Raw genomic sequence first — 16,754 nt, forward strand, 5'->3', positions numbered from 1 at the left:
CGGCGGCATCAGCCGCGGCGTCAGCGGCGTCTACCCCAGCCTGCCGCTCGGCGGTGGTGACGTGTTGACCGTGGATCTGCTGATTGCGGACGCCAGCGGCACCCGCCGCATCAGCGGCGCCGCCAGCCTGTCCGCCGGCATGCGCAGCCGCCTGAGCAGCATCGCCAGCGGCCTGGGCGCCGCAGGCAGCGGCGGCGGCGGCGGCTTCGGCAGCGGCAGCCCTCGCGGCGGCGTCGGCCCCAGCCGCGCCAGCGTCAGCGCTGGCGGCGCCGCCGAGGCGCTGCCTGCCGGCGGCGACGTCGACGGCCCGAACGGCGGCGCCGCCGCCGCCGCCGCTGACGGCGGCAGCGGCGGCGGCGGCGTCATGTTTGGCGAGGATGGGCAGGTGCTGGGTGTGGCGGCGGCGGAGCGGCCGGGGCCGACGCCGGCGGAGGAGGCGGCGGCGGCGGTGTTGCAGCAGGTGGTTGGGCCGTCGCGGCGGATCACGGCGTTGCAGATGGAAGACACAGGGCAGGTGATTCTGCTGGTGCAGCAGAGCGATGGAGAGGAGGAGGAGGACGGCGGGGAGGAGGCGGGCGGCGGGGCGGATGAGGAGGGCGAGGGCGAGGGGGAGGGGGAGGGCAGCGGCGAGGATGCAGAGGGGCGGGGCAGCAGCCGGCGGCGCGCCGAGGCGGAGGAGGCGGCGGATGTGGTGGGCGAGCTGCCGCAGCTGCTACAGCAGCTGGTTAGCTCTCCGCGGCCGTTGGCGGCGAGTGCGGTGGTGCTACCGCCCCTTGGATCCGACGGCGCTGCTGCTGCGGCGGCGGCGGCTGCAGCGGTGGCGGCGGCGGCTTCGCCGGACGGCTCGGCGTCTGTGCCGTTGCCCGGCATGCCGACGGCGGCGGCGGCGGCGGGGGCCTGGCGGCTCGCCGGGCGCCGGCATGCGCGTCAGCGTCTGCGGCCCCGACCGCAGCCGCCGCGCTCGCAGCAGCGGCAGCGGCGGCGGCGTGGCTGTGGCGCTAGCCGCCGTCGGCGGCGCCCCTGGCTTCAGCGCGTTCGGGCAGCCCATGGCGGCGGCACAGGTCAGCACCGGCGGCAGTAGCAGCGTCAGCGGCGGCGCGGGCGGCAGTAGCGAGCGCAGTAGCATGATGTCGCGCGGCCGCCCCAGCGGCCGCTACAGCCTCAAGGCCATGGCGTCGCTTGTGTCTGCTGTGGAGTCCATGCCGCAGGAGGTCAAGTCGGCGTTGCTGTCGTGGCAGCCCTCCGCCGCCACCACCGCCTCCGGTGGCGCGGCGGCGGCGGGCGGCCCGCACGCCAGCGCGAACGGCATGGGCATGAGCTTGGGCGTGGCGGCGGGTGGCGGCTACAGCTACAGCTCCGGCGGCTACAGCTACCCCTCCTCGCACCCCTCCGTTGGCGGCGGCGGCGGCGGTACCAGCGCCATGCAGTCGCCCACGACGTCGGGAAGCGCGCAGCTGCCGGCGGCGGCGGGTGGCGGGGCGGCCGCCGCCGCCGCCGCCGCCGCCATGGCGGCGGCTGCCAGCAGCGCTGCCGGCTTGTCCTCCATGCCGGGCAGCCGCCGGACCACGGGCCATCGCGACACGCGCAGCAGCGGCGGCAGCAGCATCGGCCCCTCCGCTGGCGTCAGCGGCGGCGGCGCGCCCCTGCCGCCCCTGCCGCCGCTGCCGCCGCCGCCGCCAGGCACCTCTCCCGCCTCTTCTCCGCTTCAGGCGGGGCCGGCTGGCGCCGCCGGCGCCGCCGGCGCGCCGCGCCGCCCCGGCGACGACGAGCGGCGCTGGATGAGTGACTGCAGCGACGGCACCGCCGTCACTGCCACCACCAACGCCACCACCGCCACCACAACCACGGCGCAGGACCTGCCGCGGAGCGCCGCCACCAGCGCCGGCGGCGCCACGCCGGGCAAGGTTTACCCGGCGGCGGGCGCGGCGGTGGCGGCGGCGGGTGTGGGGACGGAGGCGGCGCTGGTGGCGGCGGCGGTCAGCGGCACGCTGCAGAGCCCCTGGGCCGACACGTCGCTACTCGCGGCTATGGGACTGGTGGAAGAGGCGACGGAGGCGCCGGCGCCGGCAATGGCGGCAGTAGCAAAGCGGCCGGCGACGGCGGCGCCGCCAGGTGGGGCTGTAGCAGCACAGGTGGCGGAGCTGCCGAACCCGTTTTACAACTTCCTGCCCGCGGAGGCGTTTGGCGAGGGCGGCGCATCGTCAGCGGCAGTAGCAGCGCCGCCTGCGTCAGCAGTGGCAGCGGCTGTAGCTACAGCTGCAGCCAAGTCGCCTACGGCGGGGGGCTTGGTGAATGTGGTATCGATGCGGGCGTCTGCGGCGGCACCGGCGCCGGCAGTAGCAGCAGTTGAGGGGCCGGCAGTACTGGCAGTAGCAGTAGCAGGCAGCGGCGGCCGGCCCAGTCTGATGGCGGAGGGCAACCAGCCGCAGACCTACACGCCGTTTGCGGGAATTGACTTTTCGGACATGACGTAGTTGGTGCGTGGCCTGTTTATTTCACGTCCGCCGCAGTGTTTGCATGTCTGGTGGGGCCAGACGGGCAAGCCGCTGCTGGTCGAAAAGAAACGCTTACTGGGACAAGAAAAGTGGTTTTGCCTCGCAAGGGAAAAGTGGTCCAAGCCACGTCTCTAGTGAGCGCCTACCTGCACTTCTGCAGTCCCCGGCAAGATTACCATGCAAGAATGCAAGCCCATCTCAATCAATATTTCAGCACTCCGAAGCCGAGAAGGGGGAGCGGGGAAGGGGAGGACAGGGGTGGGGCAGGGGAAGGGTGGACATGCGCAGGAGGACGAAGAAATTGATTGGGCGCTCGGGCTGTTCGCCCGCCACTGATACTTCTCCCTATGGCCCCCTGCCCCATCGCTGCCTACGGAGTGGCGACCAGCGGAATTGCTTGCCTTACACTATACTACTGCTATCCTCTGAGGACTTTCTTTCAAGCGATGGCCGCTGGGCGTAAGCCCGCCTTTTTACTTCTTAACGGAACCATTATTGACCATTACTTTCCTAGCGACACAATATCTTAAATGGATCTAAGCCAAGGAAGCCATGAAAGAACGATTGGGCGTGAACTCATGCCGGAACAGTGGGGCCAACGGCTCCCACCCTGATATATGGCGTAGGTAAAATGTTATATTGCATAACGATAGTTTCGGTTTCTCTCTATTGTTTGTGAACGTGGACTTGAGTCGTGAAGAACCCAAAACCCGGACTTGTGGGTTGTGCACTAAACCGGATTATTGACGTCAATATTAAAGCAAGTGACTATAACTTGACTGCTTAGGATTTAGCATGCGCTTGAATCTGCGCTTTGTGTCCTGAAAGGGACACTTCAGAGCCTTGCTCCGCCTGCGCTCTGCTTGAAGCTGGAACAACTCAAGTTGGTTCCATGGGCTGTGGCGCATCGTCTTCGAAGGCCCAGGTAGGCGTTAGGCTCGGACATTCATGTGGGGGGCCATGTGTAACGTAGTGCGCGAGCGTTGATGAAAGTTGTCCCCAGCCTGCTCGGTCATTTAAGCGCAGTGAGCATACACGCACCCAAGCAACTGGCCATGTTTGACCCCAAACCGCCCACCCGACAGCCATGTCTACGGGCTTCTCAGGCTGCTGGCGTTCTAGCCCCGCAAAAGCGAACTCAGCAAGGCGATGTTGCAGGCCCCGTGCCGGACACACCCACCTCCGCTGACAGCAACGAAGGCAAGCGCACAGGTGACCCCAGAACCCGTGCGAAGGCTAAGGCGCCCGCCACCATTGCCACCAACAATGCCAGCGGAATTGCGGTGATCAAGCAGAGTCCCATTGAGGTTGGCATGGCGAAACACGGCGTTGCCGTGCTCGGGGTGCTTGCCGCCGGCGTCGGCTGCATCCCCGACCCCCTCGGCATCAGCAGCGCCGTGAGCAATGTCCTAAGCCTGATGCAGCAGCGCGCGGATGGCGCCGTCAGCAACACCAACAACTGCAAGAAGCTGCTGGAAGCCGCAGATTGGAGCCAGCAGTGCCTGGCGGAGGTACAAGCCGCGCTGTCGTCGGAGCGCTTGGCGGATGCGGGGCGGCGGGCGCTGGACGAGCAGCTGCAAGCATTAGAGGTGGCGCTGCGCGACGCTTGCAGCTTCCTGGCCGAGTTTGGTGACAAGACATTCTTTGGGCGGCTGGTGAGTTTGTTGGGAGGGAGGGAGGGAGGGAGGGTTAGGGAGGGAGGGAGGGTTAGAGGGAGGGAGGGAGGGTTAGAGGGAGGGAGAATAATTACACTTGGTAGTGGCGAAGCCACTGATGACTAGGGCTGACAAGCCCTAGTGTAGGGTGAGCGCGTTCCACACGGAGGGAGGGAGGGAGGCAGCCGTGAACTCGGGGGAGGATCAATGATGGAAGATGCAGTACTACTGCTCCAGCCAGGTGCGCCTGTTGTGCAGGTAAGTAAGGACACACATGGGCAGCAGCCAGCCGGTGGGGTCCTGGCAGCAGCCGGTGGGGTCCTGCAGCCATCGTAGCGGCAATGGGGCACGGCCTTGTGCGGTTTCCGTGCCCACGGTATGCATGTATGTCTGTGCATGCAGGTTTCGGTGGGAGGCGATAAGGATGAATTCGAGTTGCATCACGATGCCGTCACTCAGGCCACACAGGTTGGGGTGGTATGTACTAATTCCACGCAGTCTTGCTTGCCCTGGCAATACCGTATGTTGCCACGTTATGGGTAGTTGGCCTTAAACAGCACTGTAGTAGCACTGTATGCATGTATGCACATGTAGTAGCACTGTACTGGCCTTAAATAGCACTGTTCCTATTACATGCATGCCCACCCAAACAAACGGCCCCCTCACCCATGTACATGTGTACACACGCGCACAGCGGCTGGTACACACGCTGGCGCTCACCGCAGTCACCAAGCCGCCGCCGGTGTCCCGTTACGAGGAGGAGAGCGAGGAGCTGCGGGCAGCCATCTGCGAGCTGGGCGGCAGCAGCGACGTGTGCGCAGCCCTGATGGAGGTCAGGAAGCGAGGACTGCTGGGCAGCGCGCAACTCAAGGCCAAGCTCAGCGGGGCGCATAAGGTGTGCGATGGGACAGTGTTAAGGCAGGCAGCGGGGCGCACAAGGTGTGCGATGGGACAGTGTTAAGGGGGAGAAAAGCGGGACGCATAAGGTGGCTAGGTGGAGGCGTGCGTGCGCGTGCGTGGGCGCATGCATGATGATTGCGCGGAAAGGAGTGACCTGCTGTTCGTGCCACTGCGTGCGTGTCCATCTACGAAACCGTACGGTATGCAACACATTGATCCAGTCACCAGTGTGATCAGGGAGAACCCCTCTCATGCCCACATGTGCATGCTGCTGCTGACTCCTTTGTGCAAAACACGCCGCCCCCCTTCTAACCCTTCCAGTACATGCTGTGTCTTATGGAGGCCCGACTGGAGGAGGTCCTGGTAGAGGTGGGCCGCGTGCGGCTACCAGAGATGCTGCCGCCCGGGCTGCAACACTTCTGGCACTACCATTTCAACGCCGAGAGCGTGGCATTTGAAAACTTCTTCTTCGCGGTAGGTCATTACCGTAGTAGCCATCAGCAGCAGGGACACTAGCAGGGTCATCGGGTCTTGGATCGGGTTCGGTTGGTAGAGCGGGTGCTGGATGGGTGCAGTGCTTGGGTGGCTTGTGTTTGTCCAGGACCGAGTGTGCACGTACACGCACACGTGCCGATCTACCTTGGCTTCTAGCCTGGCTGACTATGCCTCCATCCTTATTGTCCGCAGGTGAAACTGGTCATCCGGGACCACGTCTCCAGCCTGGTGGAAGCTATCAGGGCACGTGCGAGACAGGCAAGCGCTTGCTACTGGCTGCCTGCATGTGTGCTATAAGCAGTTAGTTATCCGGCCATCCCATCGCCTTACTTATTATCACTGCACCCGTTACTGCGGTACGAACGGTAGTTTTCGCCCTTCTTCCTTGGTTGTTTGCCATGAGCCTACCTCCCCCTCCGTACGTGCTTACTGCAGTTGGTTCAGGACACCAAGGCTGAGCTCGAGGTCCTCATGCCCGTGCACGTGCCCAGCCCCCCAGCAGCAGCAGCAGCAGAAGGGCCCCCACACATGAACAGCAACCCAGCTGAGCCGGCAACAACCCCTACGGCGGCGAGTGCTGAGCCTTCCGAGGAACAGGTGCAGGTGCTGCGGGCGCTGATTAAGGCCAGTGTGGACGTCAACAACAATGGACAGATCCACATGGACGAATATACACGCCTCTACCTTGTGTGAGTACATGGCTGGAGCTTCCGCTGTGCGCTCTACCTGTAACAGTTTGCTACGGTTAGTAGTTCGCATTGTCTTGGCGGGGTGAATCCACGTTATCGTAAACAAACGGCTGCTATTTGCAATGTCATGCCGTGAGGGTCATGCCCGACACATCCTGGACATGCACTTGCACGCACATGCACCCGCCGCACATGCGGTATCGTACCTGCTGCCGCCGCTACCTCCGTAGCTGGGGCCGACCGCCCCCATCACCCGCCCCATCCATTCCGCGCGCAGGTGCTGTGAGTGGGCGCACCTTGATCAGGTGCCTCAGCCGGAAGAGGTGCCCGACTGCATTGCCATGCTGTGCCGCCACTGGGAGCCGGCGCAGCTGCTAGCGGCGGAGCAGGACCAGCTGCAGCAGCTGGAGGCTGTGCTGCGCCCCCTCAGGTTCGACACGGATGTCTCCAACCTGCTCTCGCGCTTCCTGCCCGGCAGCCGGCAGTGGATCTTCCAGGCGTTTGCGGACTGGCTGGCGCTTGGCAGCAATCACCGGCAGGCGGCGGCGGCGGCTGGTGGGGATGCGGCGGGCGGCAGCAGTGGCGACCTGGCGCAGAGGGCGATGGTGTTGTACGGAGGACCGGGACTGGGCAAGTCGACCATCGCGGCGGCGCTAGTCTGCAAGAAGGTTTTCAGACAGGAAGGTGGAGCAGCAGTAGCGGGCACGGCGGGCGGGGCGGCGGCAGCTGCCGCGGGTGGAGCGGACGCGGCTGCTGCCGTGGAGGCGTCTGCAGTGGTGGCGCACTACTTCTGCAAGCACACCGATGTCGAGTGAGTGGTTCGTGATGGTTCAGGCATACCACGTACAGTAATGCCCATTGCTTGGGGGACAGGGGTCCAATGGCGGCGACCAGACTCTTGGTCTCTCATGCCTACGCCTACCTCCTCAGAACACGCACGCACCCCCCAATAATGCCGGGACTACCCACTTTCATTTGTACACTTCTAATATCACACAGACTGCCGCGTGGGAACACGGTTGATAACAGATTGCTGGTGGTAGTGGCATCTATGGAGGGCGTGCTTCCCAGCCTAGCTAGCTGAATCCTCGTTCTCTACCTGATGGACGCTGCATTCATCGTATGTTTATTCACAGGCGCTCCGACCCCATACGGATGATGCGCACGCTGGCCTTCCAGTTGGCCGAGCGGATCCCGGAGCTGCGCCCGCACATGCTCACGCCGTCCTGCAGCAGCAACAGCGGCCTCGGCGGCCTGGGGGGCGGTGGCGGTGGTGGCCGCCGTGGCGGCGGCGGCCTGCTGGGTGGGCGGCCGCAGCAGCGGGTGGTGACGCCGGATATGCTGACCGCACGTGCCCTCGTGGTGGACTCGCTGCAAAACGTGGAGGAGGCGTTTCAGAAGCTGCTGCTGGAGCCGCTCAGCAACATCAAGGTGCGTGCGTGCCTTTGATTGGGGATAAGTGCGTGCGTACGTGGATACATGTGCGTGGGTGTTGGATGGGTGCGAGCATACTTTACGGCTGGTCCTGTGACGAGTTGCTGGTGGCGGCACGCAGCAAATTTTGATCACATGCATACGGCGGTACCAGACCGTACAGACTGGTACCACCGGCTGGTACCTGTGCGTACGTGCTTCGCCTTTGATTGCAAGCCCTTACTTACCGTGCTATGGATGCCTCATTCGTTCATGTGGTCAGGATGTCCTCCGCCGACGCGCTCAGCCGCTGGTGATCATTATAGACGGCCTAGACGAGGTCGCGCTGGACGGAGCTGCGGGCGCGGGGGCAAGCGGCGGCGGCGGTGGCGGCGGGCTGGTGGGGCGGCAGAGCCCGCTGCTACGAGTGGTCTGTGAGCAGTTCAAGTACCTGCCCAAGGTATGTGCAATCTATCTAACATGGGTGCTGGTAGCCAGCCAGCTGCATGCGGCAAATCCAGTTACATATGGGAAGCAGCAGGAGCGCGCCGGCGGCGGCGCCGTGCCGCGCGCATTTGTTTCACATGCATGCCCTCCATGCATGCATTCATCACAGGAAGTACGGTTCTTCATCACGTCCCGACCGGAGGTGCACATCCAGCGCGCCCTAGGCCGCGCCTTCAGCAAGCCGTTCACCATCTGGCCAACCGACCCCCGCCACCAGGACGACCTCCGCCGCATGATCCAAACCCACATCGCCGACAAACTGATGTCATCGGCGGCGGCGGCGGCGCAGCAGCGGGCGCAGCGAGCCCGGTCAACGGCTGCTAGGAAGGCGGCGGCGGTGCAGCAGCAGAAACAGACGCCGGAGGTAGCAGCGGTGCGAGCGAGGCTGCTGGTAAGGAAGGGGATCCGTAACCGCCTGCTGGTGGTTCACGGCAGCGACCGGAAGCAGCAGCAACGGCCAGGCGGCAAGGCGGCAGCAGCACCGACGGGGGCGGCCGGCGAGGCTGATGAGGAGGAGGACTGGCACGCGAGCGAGGAGGAGGTGGTGGCAGCGGTCGACCTGCTATTACAGAAGAGCGAGGGCGCGTTTGTCTATGTGGCCCGGTGGGTGATCAGCGTGAGCGTGCATGAGCATGGTGATCCTGTTGAACGCCAGACAAGCCAGGGTGGTCTGAGTATGCGTACGCACCATCTCCTTTGGACTGTGCCTATCCATGAGACAGATGCACTTATCGTGCCAAAGAGAGCGTGCCAAACAACATGCGCGTTGCTTTCGTGTACCGTACTCACTCATCCCGCCGCCGCCGCCGCCGCCGCCGCCACTGCCGCCGCCGCAGGCTGCTGGACGGGCTTCACGCCAGGCCACGCTGGACGCTGGCCGAGCTGTCGGCCTTCCCCCAGGGCCTGTACGGCACGTACGAGGAGTTCGTTAGTAAGCACGTGGGCGGCGGTGACAGCGCTGCGTTCCGGCGTGTACGGCGAATGCTGTCCGTACTGATGGCGGCGCAGGAGCCGCTACAGGTCAGCACGCTGACGTACGCGTGGCGCGCGAGCTGGAGCGGCGGCGCGCTGTGTCCGCCGCTAGCAGGTGGCGGCGGCGGCGGCGGCGGCTGGGGTGATGGGGAGGCGCTGTCGGGTAGTGATGTGCCGTACCAGGACGCCCTGGATGACGTGAACGGCATGCTGCGCATGCTGGGCTCACTCTACACGCTGCGTGACGCGCGTGTCACGGTGTTTCACAAGTCCTTCCATGACTGGCTGGCCACACGCTACGTCTCCACTGGCGGCGGCGGTGGCGGCGGGCAGCTGCAACAGGAGAATGCGGATGCGGGGCAGCAGGAGGAGTGGGCGGAGGAGGAGCGGGATCGTAACGCCTACTACGTCAACCCACAGCCGGGCCACGCCGCGCTCGCAACGGCCATGCTTCCCTTGGCGTCATTCGTGGCTGCCGCCAGCCTGTCGCCGCCGCTGCTGCCGCCCACTGACGGCGCCTTCAGTGCCGAAGACCCGGCAGCGGCGGCAAGTGGCAGCGACGACGACGACGATGACGAGGAGGAGGAGGATGAGGAGGAGGAGGAGCAGGAGGAGGAGAGCGATGGTGATGGGGCATCATGGGGCAGCAGCAGCAGTGGCAGCGTGGCTGGGGCCCGGAGGGGACCCCCAGTGCTGCCAAGACGACCACCGCCGCCGCAGCCGCATGCCGCCGCCATTGGTGGCGGTGGCGGCGGTTGGAAACGACTACTGGGCACGAACGCGATGGCGCGGCCGGGCTTCCGAATGGGCAGCATTGGAGGTCGAGACACGGATGCCATTATGTTTCTGCCTGCCGCCTCAGCTAGGGCGCGCCTGCCGCACCAGCCAGGCGCGCAGCGCCGGAAAGCAGAGAAGGCGGCAGAGCTAGCGGAGCAGCAGCGGCGGCAGCGCGCGGCGGAGCAGGGGGCTGTGCGTGCGTATGCATGCAAGTTTGTGATGCGGCACGTCGTGGAGGTGGCGGGCGGTGCCCAGGGCGGCGGCGGCGGTGGCCCGGCGGCGGCTCGAGCGCGTGCCACTGTGGACGCGTTGCTTCGGGATTATGGCTATCTCGGGGCCGTCTTCGAGGCGGGTCACGGCCACACACTCATAAGCAACCTGCTGGCACTGCCGGCGGGCTTCCGGTCGGGCTGGGCGGAGGACGTGCTCCGCTGGATGCTTGTGTGCCAGGACAGTCTGTTCGGCGCGCACCGTGCGGCGGATGTGATGGCCGCGGCGCTGCGCTGTCCGGTGGGCACACAGGTGTTCGCCCTGGCACAGGAGCAGCAGATGCAGCGAGCGAAGGCGGCAGCTGCGGCTGCAGCAGCTGCAGCGGCGGCCGCAGAGCACGAGGAGACGGAACGCAAGAAGGCGGCCAGAGGCGGCCGGGGCCCCGCGAGGGGCGCTTGGGGAGGCAGGGGCGCCGATACAGGTGGAGGTGGAGGCAGCACGCCTCGGCAGTTCTGGCGCCTGCAGCGCCTGCTCGGCGGCAACACGGACTGGCCGGCATTCATGCTGGTCATGGCGGTGCGTTGATTGAATCCATGACTACCTACCGTACAAGGGTGTGCACAACACAACTATGCTTCCCTTGTTTGTCTGCATGAAAGAGTGTTTTGATGCCTTCACAAACCCATATTCTCAGCTTGTACTTCTTTCCTTGTGCTCCCGTGCGTGTCACGCGTGCGCGTGCACGTACGGTACATATGGTACGTCCAGGGCCATGCCAGCCACGTGGCGAGCTGCTCCTGGGACGCCAGCAGCAAGTGGCTGGCGAGCGGCAGCTGGGACGGCAGCGTGCGTGTGTGGGACGCGGCCAGCAGCGCGTGTAATGCAACATTCAAGGTGGGTGCGCGGACGAAGAATAATGGGGTTGGCCAGCCGCGCCTGGGGTGGTGCTGCCAAGTAAGGGAGCACGCAGGGATGCTGGCGGCTTATTTGAAGGTCACGGGATGCATGACGAGCGAGGACTTGCAAGTAAGGTTCCTGGGGCGGCCTCCCCGCTGACCCGGCGGTGATTGCGAATGTACACGTGCCACGAATAAACACGTGCGCACAAACGTTTGCACACAGGGCCACTCGGGCGACGTAACGTCCGTGCAGTGGTGCCCGGTCAAGGCCGCCAAACTGGGGAAGCTCGGCCGTCTGGCCCGAGTGCCACTGGCCAGCGCCAGCGCCGACGGCTCGCTACGCATCTGGGACGTGGCGACTGGAGAGAGCGTGAAGCAGCTGCAGGTGCGTGCGTGTAACACGTCTGGACTTGATCCTGTATATGTCAGCGACCTCTGTTTACAGCCGTTGCGATTGTTCCTTCTATCTGAGTGCGCGGTGTGCCCTCGCTGTCAACAATACATTCATTTTCCCTGAACTCCGTCCCTGTAGGGCCACGACGGATCGGTCCTGGCCGTGGCCTGGAGTCCCGACGGCAGCAAGCTGGCCAGTGGCGGCCTCGACACGACCGTGAAAGTGTGGGACGCAGTAGGGGGCGCCTGCCTGCTGACGTTGACGGTGCGTGCGGTCTTGATGTTTGCACTGATGCATCGACCTGCTAGACTGCCAACCGCCCTGCATGCCCCCAGGGCCCTGCTGCCAAGTGTGCTAGCTGAAGACCAACCTGCCCAGGCAACTAAGGACCACGTGTTGACATGTATGCGTGCGTGGTGTTTGCCAACGTACTGCAACGAACTGCAACGAACCGCAACGAACCGCAACGAACTGCAACGAACTGCAGGGGCACAGCGGGCGGGTGTGTGGCGTGGCTTGGAGTCCGGACGGGGCCATGCTGGTCAGCGGCGGCTGGGACGGCGGGCTGCGGCTGTGGAATGTGGAAGCGGGGGAGACGCCCAGCCGGTGCCTTACAAACATGAAGGTACGCCGGCGGCGGCCCTGCTTTTTCGTACATTGCACGTTGTGCGTTGTGCGTGCGTGGTTTTTGCGGGCCAGAGGCGGCAATAGGCCCTGCGTGCTGGCCGTAACCGTCACACCTCACCTCGCCCGCCTCCCTCATGGTCGTAGCAGGCGAACACTGAGGGCAAGCAGCCCGCGCGCGTGTTCGGTGTTGCCTGGAGTCCCGATGGCAAGCATCTGGCCGCTGCGTACGAGGACGCCGCGGTGCGCTTGTGGCCGGCTCGTGCCGGTGGCATGGCCTGCTCTGCAACCTTCAAGGTACGAAGAGCAAATCTGCAAACATGCAAGGCACAGCTTTCTTCCCAGCCCCCTCTCCTCCCCACGCCTGGCTTGGAGCCGATGAGCGTGCTTGTGGTGTCACTCTTGGTGTTTGTGCGTGTGGAGGAGAGGGAGCTGGGAAAAACGTTGCGCCCTACACACAGACACACACACACACACACAAACACACAAACACACACGCACTCACTCTCACACACACACACACACACACACACACACACACACACACACACACACAAACACACATCAACACACACACACACACACACACACACGCACGTTGGTTATACCAGATACACGATTCACGTGATCTGGCAGAATAACCGCGGAAACCGTAGTCACACACACACACACACACACACAAACACACACACACAAACACACATCAACGCACACACGCACGCACGGACGTTTGCATGCGTGCAGGGGCATACCGCGCCGGTCAAGAGCGTTGCCTGGAGTCCCGACAGCCAGATGGTGATGTCCGCTGGCTGGGACGGAAGCATTCGGTTGTGGGACTCCAGGAGTGGTGGCTCGGTTGCGGTGTTGAAGGTAAGGCTGCTGGTATTGTGCTCCCAAGCGCGAGTCGAACAGTGCGTGATGCATTATGAGGATGTGCTGGGTGGCGCGCTATGCCAAACAGGTGCGTGCAGCAGCTGTACTCAGCTGCTGAGCCCTCACACAGCCGTAACATTGGAAGAGATTGTAAAATCCCGTTGACTGCTGCGTCCTTACTTGCGCATGAACAGGGGCACACGGGTGCCATCTTCAGTGTGGCATGGAGCCCCAACGGCCGCTGGCTGGGGTCCGCTGGCGGCGACCGGCTGCTGAGACTGTGGGACGCAGCGCGCGCTGTGGCGAGCGGGGATCGCCTCAACCAGCAGGTACGGTGCGCGCGTAAAGCGGATTCCCTTCCGTTCGAATGTAATTGGTGATGATGACGAAACAGAGGAATTTCGCTCAAGTAAAGCCACCGCACGCACACAGGGCCGCATCCCGCCGCGCCCGTTGTTGACTGTTGGTCCTACCTCATCCCGCCCTTCGATGACAGGAGCACTCGGAGAATGTCCGACATGTGTCTTGGAGTCCGGACGGCCGCCGGGTCGCCAGCTGTAGCTGGAGGGGCTGTGTCCAGGTGTGGGACGCGGAGCCTGCTGCTCGAGATGCCGGCGGCGGTGCGGTTGTCACCAGAGAATGTGCAGTTCTGCTTGAGGTGAGCTGCTGTACGTTTTGGCGCCAATGTTCCTGGCGCCATACGCGTGAGGCTGTTGCTCCATCGCATCCGGCGATAGGCATAGCGGCACAAGCAAGCTGACGATGTAGACCACACGTGACTGCTGTTGCAGGGCCACACGGGTGTGGTGATGGCGGTGGGCTGGAGCCCTGGTGCCCCGCAGTGGCTAGCCACAGGCAGCAGGGACCACACCGTGCGGGTGTGGGACGTCGGCGACTCCACCGCCGCCTGCAAACACACGCTCACGGTGAGGCACGCACACGCAAAGGGACTATCGCAAAATCTTTAGTCCTCAAAGCCGAAAGCAACTCCGGAAGCAACTCCGAACCGAACCAAACCGAAAGCACAATTGACCTCTTCCTTGCTCACCCAGGGGCACACGGGCATCGTGACGTGTTTGGCCTGGTCTGGTGACGGCAGCAAGCTGGCGAGCGGCAGTAGCGACAAAACGCTTCGGGTCTGGTCGGACCTGCAGCGGACCGGCGGCCGCGGCGGACCGGCGGCGGCACAAAAAGCTGTGAACGTTCTCAGGGTAGGGTTGGCCCGGTATGGGCAGTTGGGCACACTAGCGCAATGCTGCTGCCGTGGCAAAGGCGTGCACCAACCGCTTAGCTGCTGAAAATGGTCATCCGGTGGCCCCGCATACGGTACGGTATGCCATCTTCGGCGATGTTTGACAAACCGTGCAACATGCTCCACGCATACCGTACAACATGCTCCACGCATGCCGTACGTACGTAGGGACACACGGCGCTGGTGCGGACCCTGGCGTGGGCGCCCGATGGCAAGCTGCTCGCCAGTGGGGCCTGGGACTGCACTGTTCGGGTGTGGAACCCGTCCAGTGGCGGTTGCCTGATGGCCATTGAGGTACGTGTGTGTGCGGCGGCATACCGTAGCCGCCCGCATCCCAGCTCGTGACGCAGTACAATCGACGGGGCATTGAAGCATCAAGGCACAAAGCGTCAGGACCGCAATGCGAGAGGCCCCTCTTCTGTCACATCTCTACCGTATTAGAGCATAGCAACAGGAGCGTGCGCCGTGCCTTGTGAAAAAGAAGGTTCACCTCTTGCCATCCTTGGTTGTACGCCGGTGAGGACTGACACAGAGTTCGGATCGGCTGATGTCGCTGGCCTGGGCACCGGACGGGAGCATGCTCGCCAGCAGCAGCGGGCGCGACAAGGATGGCAAGGTGCCGGTGGTGGTTTGCGAGATGCTCTCGTCACGGGTGCTGTGCTCGCTTAAGGTCAGTGGGCTCCTGAACACGTGCGCACACAGCCGCCGGTGGACACGCGCCCTAGCGGCCGGCTTGTGCGTATGCGTACGTGCGTGCGTATGTGTGAGGCCAGCAGGATAGATCTGACACTCGCATCCGCGGCCACGCCTGCCATTACCTTGCTTGCTCTTTTGGAAATCCCTACAAGCCCGCCCGCCCGCCGCCCTTCATCACCTGACGCAAACCCAACAATTCCACTCATCAACTAATAAACGCCGCGTGTGGCCCCCGGTCATTCAGGCACACAAAGATTACATCGCGCACATGAGCTGGTCCCCCGACTCGTCCCAGCTCGCCACCGCCAGCTGGGACGGAGACGTCCGGCTGTGGCGGCCGCGCAGCAGCACCGAGTGCGTGGGAGCTCTGGAGGGGCACATGGGTGCGGTGGCGGCGGTACAGTGGAGCGGCGACGGGCGACGCCTGGCGAGTGGCAGCTGGGACCACTCGCTGCGCGTGTGGGAGCTGGTGGAGTTGTAGCTAGCTAGGGGCGGGGCCAGACACGCGGCGGCACCGCAACCGTGTGCTGCGGCGATCAGCTCCTTTGCTGGCGTCAGTGGCGGCGGCGCGCCATCGCACGCTCTGCGGCCGCTCCCGCCGCCAACCCCAGGCGCCTCGTGCGTTGGCCTCTTCTCCTCAGCACGGGCTGTGGGAGCACACGTTGCGGGGCAGCCGAACTCCGCTGCCGGCGGAGGCGTTTGGCGAGGGCGGCGCGTCGTCAGCGGCAGTAGCCGCGCCGTCTGCGTCAGCAGTGGCAGTGGCAGCAGCTGCAGCTGCAGCCAAGTCGCCTACGGCGGGGGGCTTGGTGAATGTGGTGTCGATGCGGGCGTCTGCGGTGGCACCGGCAGTAGCAGCAGCTGAGGGGCCGACAGGTTATTGGCAGTAGCAGCAGCAGGCGGCGGCGGCTGATGGCGGAGGGCAACCAGCCGCAGATCTAACGCCGTTTGTGGGAATATCCTTCTCGGACATGATGTCGTAGTGTAGAGAATGAGGACTGAAGATCTTGTTTTTGGTGCATGGCCAGTAGCCGCGCCGCCTGCGTCCGCGGTCGCAGCGGCTGTAGCAGATCCAGCAGAGCCAGGTCGCCTGCGGCGACGGGATTGGTGAATGTGTTGTCAATGCCGCGGCACTGGCGCCGGCAGCAACAGCAGCTGATGGGTCGGCAGGGTCGGCAGTAGCAGGTGGCGGCAGCCGGCCCAATCTGATGGCGGAGGGCAGCCAGCGTGGACATGACGTACGGTAGTGGTGTAGAGAATGAGAACTGGAGGTTTTGGTGCGTGGCCTACTCAGGGATGGCTTAGGAGGTGGCTGTCCACGCAGGGCTTGTATCTTCCAGGGGTGGGCCGCCGTCGCATTTAAAGGGATGGCTTGGGAGGTGGCTGTCCGATGGCATTCTGCCCTTGACGTGGTTTGGTGTTCTAGCAAAATTGGATGCAAGTTGAAGTCTGGTTGGACGGTGATTCGGTGATCTGCGGGCCCGCACGTGGGATGACGAGTGCCATGTTTGCTGCATGTAGCATGCAGTGTCCTACGCAACGGGCAGACGGACTTAAGGCTGCGCCTCCCAGCAGCAGTGCTTGCATGCGGCGCATGCAGGGGGGGTAGGGGGTAGGAACAAACTTTTTTGACCCCATGCCACAAAACCTCCTGGTCGGTCGGGGGCCCGACCGACCGAACGACCGACCCCCCCTGCCGTACGACCCCCCAAAAACCCCTCAGAACCCCTTCGTTTTTTGTCAGGTTGATGCCAATCGACTGCTCTGGGTGAGCTCTATCGCTATGTTTGATGATCCGCCTTGGGAACACACTTTGACCAACCGACATGTGGACATGTGGACATGTGGCCCGGCTGCCGACAAGTATCCTGATAGACTGGCCTGCTATGCAACGTCTTACTTTAAT

General features: G+C 64.1%; 2 protein-coding genes across 2 annotated transcripts in view; both read left to right on the top strand.

The window, feature by feature from the left end:
- CHLRE_05g236216v5 (uncharacterized protein) overlaps positions 1 to 3,113 on the top strand; it is a 16,872-nt gene extending 13,759 nt beyond the window's left edge. The window contains exons 22-23 of the mRNA XM_043062259.1: positions 40 to 861; positions 953 to 3,113. Coding sequence (XP_042924823.1) covers positions 40 to 861; positions 953 to 2,474 — 2,344 coding nt within the window. The 3' untranslated portion in view covers positions 2,475 to 3,113. The remainder of the gene's footprint in view (positions 1 to 39; positions 862 to 952) is intronic.
- Positions 3,114 to 3,161: 48 nt separating this feature from the next.
- On the top strand, positions 3,162 to 16,753 carry CHLRE_05g236250v5 (uncharacterized protein). The gene is made up of 25 exons (XM_043062260.1): positions 3,162 to 3,420; positions 3,581 to 4,150; positions 4,553 to 4,618; positions 4,845 to 5,045; positions 5,372 to 5,524; positions 5,738 to 5,803; positions 5,981 to 6,234; positions 6,512 to 7,045; positions 7,371 to 7,665; positions 7,931 to 8,107; positions 8,264 to 8,757; positions 8,991 to 10,689; positions 10,882 to 11,007; positions 11,236 to 11,397; positions 11,545 to 11,670; positions 11,894 to 12,031; positions 12,181 to 12,327; positions 12,775 to 12,900; positions 13,098 to 13,232; positions 13,400 to 13,561; positions 13,695 to 13,829; positions 13,956 to 14,114; positions 14,324 to 14,449; positions 14,688 to 14,825; positions 15,096 to 16,753. The coding sequence occupies exons 1-25, from the start codon at positions 3,388 to 3,390 to the stop codon at positions 15,330 to 15,332; spliced, it is 6,459 nt and encodes a 2,152-aa protein (XP_042924824.1). The 5' UTR covers positions 3,162 to 3,387; the 3' UTR covers positions 15,333 to 16,753.
- Position 16,754: the final 1 nt, after the last annotated feature.

This window comes from Chlamydomonas reinhardtii, chromosome 5 (assembly GCF_000002595.2).
Source record: "Chlamydomonas reinhardtii strain CC-503 cw92 mt+ chromosome 5, whole genome shotgun sequence".
Taxonomy (NCBI): Eukaryota; Viridiplantae; Chlorophyta; class Chlorophyceae; order Chlamydomonadales; family Chlamydomonadaceae; genus Chlamydomonas; species Chlamydomonas reinhardtii.